The 12,055-nt window shown below is 38.7% G+C and overlaps 1 protein-coding gene across 1 annotated transcript; it reads right to left on the reverse strand.

Annotated features, from left to right (window-relative positions):
• Nucleotides 1–255: 255 nt before the first annotated feature.
• Nucleotides 256–9,825, reverse strand: LOC139937203 (exosome complex component CSL4-like). Its single transcript, XM_071932279.1, has 6 exons — nucleotides 9,786–9,825; nucleotides 8,002–8,117; nucleotides 6,851–6,925; nucleotides 4,717–4,890; nucleotides 2,641–2,722; nucleotides 256–739 (listed from the first exon to the last, which is right to left on the reverse strand). The coding sequence occupies exons 1-6, from the start codon at nucleotides 9,811–9,813 to the stop codon at nucleotides 621–623; spliced, it is 594 nt and encodes a 197-aa protein (XP_071788380.1). The 5' UTR covers nucleotides 9,814–9,825; the 3' UTR covers nucleotides 256–620.
• Between the last annotated feature and the right edge of the window lie 2,230 nt (nucleotides 9,826–12,055).

A 12,055-nucleotide genomic window follows, 5' to 3' on the forward strand; every position in this document is an offset into this window, starting at 1 on the left:
AAGGGACTTGAATCGAGTCTAGCCTGGAACCAGCACCACATCCTCTAAAATCAGAAAACAGACAGATTTATGTCGGAATACCTTGATATAATACGAACTAAAACTCAGTTTGACCCGGACACTTATCTTAAAATGAGAGTTTACTTCTGATTCTTCATATGATTTAAGGCATTGCATGGTCAGGTATCAATATATATTTGTTTGCGGTAACACCATGTGTGTATCTACTTGCCAGGTAGAGTTTGTTCTTAGAGAACTGTCTTGCTTCATTCTACTACCGCGGAGTAATTGTTCGGGGGTTCGAAAGAACTGTTCTTTTCAGAACTGCGAAGTCTCCCAAACCCCTGAACACATCTAATATACTTCGCGGTAGTAGAATAAAGCAAGACAGTTCTCTTAGAACAAACTCTACCTGGCAAGTTAGATACACACATGGTGTTACCGCAAACCAAATACATATCCGGATTCTTTGTTATTGACCCATTCCTGTGTCATTTAGAAACAGAGACCGGGTCATACTGATCAAGACATTGGTCAGGCTCCACGTCACCCGGGTCAACTCTAACCCAGAGGATTTTATACTGTCGTTTTATAGATTACTTGAGGCTGAAGAGAGCGTGCTATGTACCAGAAGGTTGTATGATGTGCTGTGATTGTACCCTAGCTACTTTGCGGTACTCCTTAGCGTGGGACTTCGGGCACACCATCTCACACCAGCTGATCGGGATCATATTCACACCTGCAACACAAAATACAAAAAAAATGAAGGAATTTGGCATTATCATCATTTTCTCCTTCACGTCAGGGGATACTTAGAAAGTGATTTCATTTACCATACGGAGACCGAGCGAGCACACAATGTTGTGCAACAAGGATGTCACTTTTCTTTCGATGACCAACTCAGTCAAAATTTTTTACAGATTTGTTATGTTTTGCATATTATGCAAAACATTGAGATAGGGATGCACCAAGTGTGATTACTGGTCTTCGACAACTACCGAAGGTGTCATGTGTCTTTAAGCGCCAGCATGTCATTACGGCGGTGTTGCTAGTCGACCATCAACATTAATTTATGATAATTTATGATAATTAAACCAAGACCTTGCGACCCACTTATAAGAAAAATAATGTCAACAAGAATAATACAATTAGCCAATGCTTGAATAAAAGAGTTCATATATTCCGCCAAGAGTACACGAGTCCCACGTGGTGCCCACCTGTTTAGTTCTATACGACAGCTGAGTACATCTACCCTTAGCCCCTTGAAACAAAAAGGTAAATGAGGCCCGGCTTTGAGAAAGGGGAAATACTAAAAATTTATGTATCATAAATGATGAAGTATTTCATGTGTTAACATAAACTGATGATCAAAAGAGACGTTGGGACCGGGGTTTATGGCCGAGTACCTTCTGATCCTATGATACGATCAAATTAACGCCGTCTGGAACGAGCTCTGCGCGGTCTAAATCTAACAGGTGTGCGGTCGTATAATGCGCTCGGGCAAGACTCGATGCCTAAGGTGTTGAGTTTGGCGCAATTATGGAGGTGTTTTTTTCTCTTCTTCTTCTTCAAGTCTTGGTGTGTTTTTTTTTCTGAATTCCTTTGATTTTATTTTGACTTATCTGTTTTATCAGGGAGAGGGAATTTTACTAGTTGGCGAGGAGGTAGGGCTGGATGCTGTCAGGGGCGATAGGGGAAATTATTTCACGTGTGCACGTACCTGTGTACCTGTCGTGGGTGATGTTATTATGGCGACATGAGATATGCCACATGGGGTAGAGACGTGGGTTTGTGAAGCTGGAATTGAATCCATAGTACTGTTGGCGCTGGGGTTCGGGAGTCTCTTTGGGAGCATGGGAGATTATGGGGGACTTGAGGTATCAAGAGGGAATCTGAGGGAATCTGAGGGAATCAAGGGGAATCTGAGGGAACCAAGGGGAATCTGAGGGAATCAAGGGGAATCTGTGGGAAATTAGGGATCCTGGGGATTACAGGGCCTCTAGGGAATCTGGGGATAATGGGGAAATCACATGGGATCTTTGGATATATTTGGGAATTACAGGGACTCCGTGGCAAATTGGTGTGATCGGGGGATATGGGGGAATGTTTGGGAATCTGGATTGATCTTTGGGTAGGGTTCAAGGGGAATTACAGGGAATAGGGGAATCGGGAGCATCGGTGGGAATATGGGAGCACCTTGGGGAAAACACTGGGAGTTAAAGGAATCTGGGTGAATCGGGGGACTTTGGGGAATTGCGGGCACTCGGGTGAATCAGGGGAATGAGGAATCTATGAGATTTTTGGGAATCGGGGCATGTGGGGTCGAGGAAACTTGGGAAGAATCTTGGGAAATATCAGGAGTTCTTGGAGCATATCGGGAAGTCATGGAACTGTGAAAGCTGGGTGCTAGATGTTTAAATCCCTTTAACACTAATACGCAAATGCTGTGAGATAAATTTTCAGTAATTACAATTATGTAAATAACTCCAGGCCTGTTTACTTCATCGGGTAGTGTTTAACCTTTGGTGATGGGGAGGGGGTGGTGCGTGGGATACATGAATGCCAACCACACCTAGCCTTTCCGTCCAGCCGTCACCTGTTGTGATAACCACTTAACACTTCTACACAATAGAACCTTACCAGCTTCGCTCTGAGCGAGGACAACCCCTAGCTCATTCTCAGCAGTCGACAAGAGATACGACTGAGCATCACCCAAAGACAGCTGCAAGTAGAGACAGTGCTAAGGAAACCCACGAGTTTACGTGCACAAGCAGACATCTTCTTTTCTTAAAGGCACTGGGGTGGATTTCACAAAGAATTAAGACTAGTCTTATCTCGACTAGACTCGAACAACTTAGGACTAGCCATACGTGTTTAATATCTCCTAGGACTAGTCCTAAGTTAAGACTAGTCCTAACTCTTTGTGAAATCGACCCCAGGACACGTTTGGTAATTGTCAAAGACCAGTATTCTCACTTGGTCTATCCCATTAAACTCTATGAAAATTTGGACTTAATTGGTCATTGAATTTGTAAGAGAATAATGAAAGAAAAAATACCCCTACTGCAATACTTTGTGTGTTTTCAGACAGATGCCTAATAAAAGGCGTCAGGCCTGAAGGCTTTTATTATTTGAGTGAAAAAATTACCTCTTTCTCAAAGCTACTTTACCGCAGAGGGAGGTGTTTCTCACAATGTTTTATACAACCAACAGCTCTCCATTGCTCGTTACCAAGTAAGTTTTTATGCAAACAATTATTTTGAGTAATTACCAATAGTGTCCAGTGCCTTTAAAAGCCACACACACATAGAGAAATTAAAAACCAAACAACAGGAAACGGGGGCGTCCAGTTCATCACAATGACGCTCATGCGTCCATTACGTTCAGGTTACACACTCGGTTGTGGCTTCGTGGGAAGGGTACAATTAATGTGCTTTGTATATAAAATGGCCATGTTGACACTGACATCCCATTACTAAGTATTTATTTCTCGGGTGAGGGGATGTTAAAATACTGATTTGGGAAAGTTTATAAAATAGTTTTGTGGACATGGACACTTGAAGGTTTCCGTACACAATGGCATTGTACACAATTTTAACAAGAGGTTTTGTAGAGACTTGTAATTTTTGTTTTCATTTTAATCAGGACTTTTTCTATTTGAAAATGAGTGCAGCACAAAAAAAGAATCTCACCTTGGAGCCCCTCTTACCAAAAAACTTTTAACTATCCCTTTTCAGAAAAAAAAACATTGCTTAAGTTTTATCTTTGGTTGGGGAGGGGTAAGAAATAGAATACGGTTTTGGGAAGAGTGTGTTCATCAAAATGTTTTTTTAAACAACTGTCATGAACCGATGCACATTCGATGGAAGAAGATGGTCATGTTACTTCTGATGAGAGACAGTAAAAAGAGTTTTCTTAAGGGGGACTTTTTAAGAAGGTCAGATTTAGTTTTGAGATACACTCATTTTCCCAATAGACAGAGTCATTATGAAAAGTGTAAAATTCCACTATGTGTGGTAACCTTCAAGTACAAATGTTTTTGTCAAAATCTTAAAACGTTTGATGACATCACATCTTAAATAAATAACACACCTCTTGCTCGTTCTGTATTCTGGTTGGCTGAAACACGGTCACATGGGATGAACTAATATAGGCTAATGATCGCGCGCGCATGTTTTGCGGGAATAGTACCAGAGCGGGCAATAGTCTTTGAACACATGTATAGTGCCCGTGGTAACAGCGCCCTCTCTTGACTTGAACCATGAACAACAACTACAAAACTCCCTTTTCTGTTCTTATTTGACATATTTTAAGACCGAGCTGTGTTATAAAACACATATTGACTGGCATAATTCGGTAACTAGTGTACGTCTATTCCCCCTCGGGCCTGTGAGTGACCAGAAGAGGGGCCAACTTCCCTCGGCCTTCGGCCTTGGGAATTAGGTCGCTCTTCGGGTCACTCAAAGTCCCTCAGGGGAATAGACGTATACTAGTTACCTCGTTGCCAGTCAATATGTGTATAATAGTCTGTTCATTTCTGTACAGAGAATTTTTTGTCAGTACTGCAATTTTACGATATTCATGCACAACTGTATTGAATCAGCCTTTTGACTGGGCTGAAATTTCTCTTTGGAAAGTACAGACTCATTTTGTTGTCGCTGTACAGTGATGAAAATAAATAAATCAATCGCAACTCCTTCACTTATAAAAGGATACAATTCTTGCAAGGACCACATCTCCCGGCCTGAAGGACTTGTACACCTCTATTTTATCTTTCTCCGTGGCTCTGATGTCTTCTTTGCGTATCATCCCTCTGAAGCTTTGGGTGAGTTGAGTGCGCTCTACCCCCACGATGGCACAGCGACAGAACCGAGGGTTCACATTCACTACCTAATAAAACAACAAGAATTTGTTAACATGTTTGACCAGTTATTACAATTTCTTAGTTAAGATTAGAAATTATGATTGATACTGTTTTTAAAAAACGTTTACATTTTTGAGGGTTCGGATTCACTACCTAATTATACGCAAAAATAATTTCCTTTCTAACTAGTTTTTACAATTTTCGTTAAGAAGGTGTTACAAATAACTGTTAGGCCTACTGTTTTCAAAAACTTTAAATTTTTGGAGATTTTACTTTAACTACCTAATAATACAACAAGAATGATTTGCTATTTTGGACCAATTGTTACAATTTCTTTGTTTAGAAGATGTGATTCATGATTGATACTGTTTACAAAAACTGTAACACTTTCGAGGATTCACATCGAGTACCTAATAATACAACAACAAGGTTTTGATATTTTAGGCCAATGATTACAATTTCTTTGCTTAGAATGTAATGACACATAATTTATAGGCCTACTGTTTAAGAAAAATTGGCTCTGTTGGGCCAATGGGAGACTCTGGAACGCTAGGTGGCAGCAGACTTACGAGGTAAACAACCATTGTTTATGTAGTTCTGAGTATGTGCACATTATTGAGATTAGCCTGTTGCTACATACATCCCAAAAGTCCCCCATTATTACATTTTTTTTAAGATATCATATTCCAGATAATTGATGTTGATTTTAAAAACATCTTAAATTATTTAACCTCACAAAGTTAGGCCTATTACTCTTGACAAAATTGTCCTAAAAAAGTATGTCATCTGAAATACTGCAGTGTGCGAGCAAAATTCGCCCCCCCCCCCCCAAAAAAAAAAAAAAAAAACTTTTGGAGTTCTCATTTGTACAAAACACGCGCTGACAACCGCATGCAATGGTTTTCAAACAGTTTCAGCTGAAGGGGGTTGTGTCTTTTGTGACCAATGAACAACAGAGGGCAGTGTTCACTCTGTGTGGTCGCTGATGTGATGTCATCATTGTGAATAATATAGAGTGAAGACCTTTGCATCTGTTGGCTTGGAAACAAAATAAACTCCGCTAAAGTATGGAGCGAAAACTCAATACATTTTCTGGGTCAGAAATGAATTTATCTAAGATCTATTTGGCAAATAGTAGATTGTTTTGGCCAAGTACAGAAATAATGTTTTTAAGTCAGGAGTTTATGTCTGACATTAAACAACAACATACAACAATTTTGCACTAGGCTTGGCTACCATATAAATTTCCTATTTATTTTTTACAAGACACAAATTAAAATAAGTAGTTTTAGTCCTTGAAACTAAAATGTTCAGTTAGTGTGCAAAAAGTACCAAAAATACTTACAGGAGTAAACTCAATCACGAGTCAGGGGTAAAAAGGAACTTTTAGAACAAATCAAATACGATTTAAAAGCCATTATACACTTTCGGTACAGAAAAAAAAAATAAAAACAGTTCACAGATTTACAAATAGTTTACAGGGTTTACAGAAGGTAATGGTGAAAGACTTCTCTTGAAATATTGTTCCATGAAATGCTTTACTTTTTGAGAAAACATTAAAACAATATCAATTCTCGATAGCGAGAATTACAAATTTATTTTAAACACATGTCATGACACGGCGAAACGCGCGGAAACAAGAGTGGGTTTTCCCGTTATTTTCTCCTGACTCTGATGACTGATTGAGCCTAAATTTTCACAGGTTTGTTATTTTATATATAAGTTGTGATACACGAAGTATGGGACTTGGACAATAATGTTTACCGAAAGTGTATAATGGCTTTAAATCAAACAAGAGGATAGTTTAAAAGCTAATAAATTGAATGGGAATTCAATTTGACACTTGAAACACAAAATTAAATGCAAAATGGCTGAACAGGATTTTAAACCACCAATCACCAAAATATGAATAGCAGTCACATCTGTGACAAGAATGTTAAAGCACACCTTCTAGCTACACAAAAAGGTAAATAAAATGTATCTCACCTTAGCTGTGACGACAGAACCTACTTCTGGTACCATGGTTTGTTGATCTTCCAGAAGAACCTGAATTTCAGGAAGCTCAAAACAAAAACAATAAAATTAAGTTAAAAATCAATTCTTGCGTTGGTAACTCATGATCTGCATATTTAATTATTTATTTATTTGTTTTTATGTTTTACTTATTCATTCAGACTTTTCACAAACACAACATTACATTAGGCCTAAACAGAAGATTTAGAATAAAATCAAACCAAGCATTACGATAAAACAGAGAAATGTTGGAAATACACAAAAGACACAACAGCAAAGTGACTGCCCCCAAAAAACGGACTAAATCACTATCTAAAAGAGCACTCCTCATAAATAAGAAAAACATTACAACATACAAGCAAATATGAAAAACACAATATAGGATAATACACACTTTAAATACAACATTTTAAACACAGTCTTATAAATTTATATAAAAACATTATATAAAAACATATTTCAAAAATTAAAAGGCAAAGACTGGGCAATGGTTAGGGATTAAACGATGAATGAACATGAAAAGTACTCTAGGCCTATTACTATACCCAGCTCCAGTTGAATCAATAACTTGGTCGCTTAACGAGGACGGTAAAAACATAAAAAATGAAAGGAAAATATTTTCAAACAGAAACATAGAAATGAATGCAAATTCAATATTGATATTATAACAGTTAATTATGACAGATACAGTGAAATTCTTAACTCACAATAGTAATGCAATGGTATGCTCGATATGTGGCAGTGTGTACCCCCCCCCCCCCCCACACCCCCATTGTTATGGTAATCTCAGAATACACCGATGTATGGTTTTTACCCATCGGTGTATGGGTAAAAACAAAAATTAATATTCTTTATCCCCGATGCAAATTTAACATCTATTATATCGTTGCGGTACCCACTGCCAAAACATAGGATTCAAACTGCCTCTAGCTGCCGGGCAACCTCGGTAGTCTAGTTGGTAAGACACTGCTCTAGAATTGCAAGGGTCGTGGGTTCGAACCCCACCCGAGTAACATGCCTGTGATTTTTTTTCACAGGACTTGGGAAAGTACCGAGTATAAAGTGCTAACACACATCGGTGTATGGGTAAAAACCAAAATTAATATATGTACATGTATACTCACATCTTCTCCCTTTTTCACTTCATGTTGAAAACCAGCCAGACTCGAGTAGATGAAACCTTGTCTCGTAAACGTTCCTCTCCCAGATTTATATTCTTCAGCACTTCCAAGACGCTGTCCTGATGAATAATATGGTGGAAAAAAGTCAAAGTTTACTCAGAATAATACAAAACTCGACATAAATTTGCGGTAACCTGTATCCTTCATTAATCCCGACAAAAACTTATATTCAAGTTTTGTTTTGAACAAGGCCTTTGTAGTTGTACACAGGTCCAACCCAACACATTAACCCATTATACCCCACATGACCACTCACTTGGACATTATACACTGGATAAATTGTCGGACTAGCGAGGACACGAACTCAGCAGAGCTACACCATTGATTGATTCTACTGAATGATGCACTGTGACTGATAAATAAATGGAAGTCTGCAGAGTGCAAACATACAACAACCAATGTCATGTTGACACAATCGGATTGGCCAATATTCCACGTTGATTTTGAAAGAATGCTCAAGGCTTCTGAGGTACACATAATTGTATGTACGTAAAGAATTATAAGTGGCTTAGTTAGTCACACAGTCACGCCCGCAGTACACATAGTACACACGCTTACGAGTCAACTCGGTCCCAAGTCAACTCGGTCCCAGTCAACTCGGTCCCAAGTCAACTCGGTCCCAAGTCAACTCGGTCCCAAATCAACTCGGTCTCAAGTCAACTCGGTCCCAAGTCAACTCAGTCCCCAAGTCAAGTCGGTCTGTATGGTTGACGGGAAGTTCTTGTTGGGCGAATAAATTTCAACTGTTTCTTTGCTTTCAACCAGAGTATTGTTTTTTGTATGGCTCTCAACAATTAACATTAATTGACAAACAGTAACAATTTAATCCTCTTTGAGATGTTTATTTTATCAACAAATTTTTTAAATAATATAAAAAAGTACGATTTCTGAGAATTAAAACATGAGAAAATTGATGTTTGGTTAAAAATAATAATAATAAACAGGAACTTTCCAGTTAACTTACACGTAATAAAAATCAAAACACATAGGCCTACCAAATAAATAAAAAAAATAAAACCAAAAATAAGGTTGGTTGAAAACACTTACATTCAAAGGAAGTAAACTTTTACAAGAACATAATAAATATAGGATTTGAGCATGATTTGAGGCATTGCATGGTGAGGTATCGATATATATTTGGTTTGCGGTAACACCATGTGTGTATCTACTTGCCAGGTAGATTTTGTTCTTAGAGAACTGTCTTGCTTAATTCCACTACCGCGGAGTAGATTGTTCGTGTGTTCGGGAGACTTCTCAATTCTGAAAAAGAACTGTCCTGCTTATTAAGGGCATGCTTAACATAATAAATATTATTATTAACTTACAGTACACGCACGAAATAGTACCAATTAAATAATTCAAAAAAAGTTAAATTTGGTCGAAGAACCGAGTTGACTTGGGACCGAGTTCGTTGACATGGGACCGAGATGACTTGGGACCGAGATGACTTGGAACCGAGTTGACAGGTACCCGTACACACAACCTATTAACACAATAACATTAACAGTAACACACACACACAACACACGTGCGTGTCACTCTCCCTCTGTAAAAACTTTACTTGATTTATGATTTTAGTAAACAAAACAATCAAAATTGGGGAAATTTTCAATCCAAAACCCCGCAAAACTGAGCTATGTGTTCATGTTACAAACCAGAACTGTTTAAATCGTCCATATCTATTCACGTTTGTAATAAACCGTGTTATAAACAGGAGTATCACTCACCAGGAATGCACACCGTGGGGGCTGCCATTTTGTTTATCGAAGTATGACGCAAGAGGGCGCCCTTTATCAGCTTCAATAAGTTCTCCTGAAAAAAGACAATAACACTGTCCATTTACATCGAGATCTACACAGGGGAAAGAATGAAAGAATGCTAGCAATGTTTTCTAAATAATAGACTATAAGGATTATTTATTAATCTGATTACAAAGTTGTTATTCTCAAAATGTTCCAGCCAACAGGATCAGTTTATCAGCGATGGCTGGAGAGGTGGGGGCGGGGGGGGGGGGCGAAACTGACACAGAAAAGAGGAATACAAAGTAAGGGCGTAAACTTCGAAATGTTCAAAGCAAGTTTACACTGAACCACAGGCTCCGGCATGAGATTATGTTTTAAAACGTCGATTTTGAGTCTCAAGATCTTTCAGTTGAGCTTTACAAGTCCTGGCAGTCTTGTAGACTTTTCACCTAAATTCGAACCCTGTAAATTCGAGCCATGTAAATAGAAATGTTTATACATTGTTTTGCTGGTTATCTGGCATACATAATACTCATTGTTTGTTTTCAACTGTAGGCCTATGCTAAATTGTTACTGTCGACATGAACAATAAAAATAATGTACATTGAATTGATTTATTTAATTGAAATTGAATTGAACTTCTCAGCAGTGAGAATGACCTGCTAAAAAATACCAACAAACACTGTATGACGCCATCTAAAGGCACTGAGTAGAAATTTTCTCCGAAGGCAAAATGACAAAACGAAAGGGACAACATTAAAATAATTAAAAAGTGTGGTACTATCAAATCCAAAATTTATTTTGTGAACTTCTTAAAAGTACTTAGATCTACCAGGGCGCCCTCAATAAAAGTGTGCTTTGATTGTTGAAGGCTGTAAGTTAAGAGGGAAGGCTATAATATGCCTAGTTGGCATGACATTTTTTGATGATACTTTTGTGTAGACCTACAAAGGTAATTTTACATCAAAATACGTAGTTCTGAACAAACAAACAAATAAATTAATATGTGAAAAACAATAATGGACGTACCTGCTGGTACCCGGACAAACAGCAAACAAGTGGTGTTACAAGAGTGGGGGCACATTATCCTCCAAATTGCGTGCCACACCCACTATAACCCCAATTTGAAGTTAAAAACTACCGGCGTTATATCAAGAGGCTAGAAGGGGTAACTGAATTAGCTGGAAGGGGCTTGCGAACTAGCCACCAACCCCCCCCCCCTCCCTCCCCGTTCCGTAGCTGATTCTCCCGGGTAGAACTACCATTTTGTGTGGGAGGGTGTTTAGTGCGTCGTACAAAAAAATACTATATAAATAAAATAAGAAGGCCTAGGGCGAAAAGAACATCAAGCCAAGTGTTGCTTTAACGTTAAGAGGGAAGGCTATACTATGCCTAGTTGGCATGACATTTGATGATACTTTTGTGAAGACCTGCAAAGGTAACTTTACATCAAAATACGTAGTTCTGAACAAACAAACAAATTAATATATGGAACAACAATAATGGATGTACCTGCTGGTACCCGGACAAACAGCAAACACGTGGTGTTACAAGAGGGTGGGCGGGGCACATTATCCCCAAATTGATGTGTCTCGCGTGCCACACCCACTAACCCCAATTTGAAGTCCTGACTTCTGAGATAAAAAACTACCGGCATATCAAGAGGCTAGAAGGGGTAACTGAATTAGCTGGAAGGGGCTTGCGAACTAGCCACCCCCCCCCCCCTCCCTCCCCGTTCAGTAGCTGATTCTCGTGGATAGAGCTACCATTTTGTGTGGGAGGGTGTTTTAGTGCGTCGTACTTAAAAAAATACTATATAAATAAATAAGTAGGCCTAGGGCGAAAAGACCATCAAGCCAAGTGTTGCTTTAACGTTAAAGGCAGGGGACACTATTGGTAATTACTCAAAATAATTATCAGCATAAAACCTCACTTGGTAACGAGCAATGGAGAGAGGTTGATAGTATAAAACATTGTGAGAAACGGCTCCCTCTGAAGTGCCTTAGTTTTCGAGAAAGAAGTAATTTTCCACGAATTTGATTTCGAGACCTCAGATTTAGAACTTGAGGTCTCGAAATCAACCATCTAAACGCACACAACTTGTTCAAAAACCTTTTTCTTTCGTTGTTATCTCGCAACTTCGACGACCAATTGAGCTCAAATTTTCACAGGTTTGTTATTTTATGCAAATGTTGAGATACACCAACTGTGAAGGCTAGTCTTTGACAATTACCAATAGTGTCCACTGCCTTTAA

This window comes from Asterias amurensis, chromosome 5 (assembly GCF_032118995.1).
Source record: "Asterias amurensis chromosome 5, ASM3211899v1".
NCBI classification, from domain to species: domain Eukaryota; kingdom Metazoa; phylum Echinodermata; class Asteroidea; order Forcipulatida; family Asteriidae; genus Asterias; species Asterias amurensis.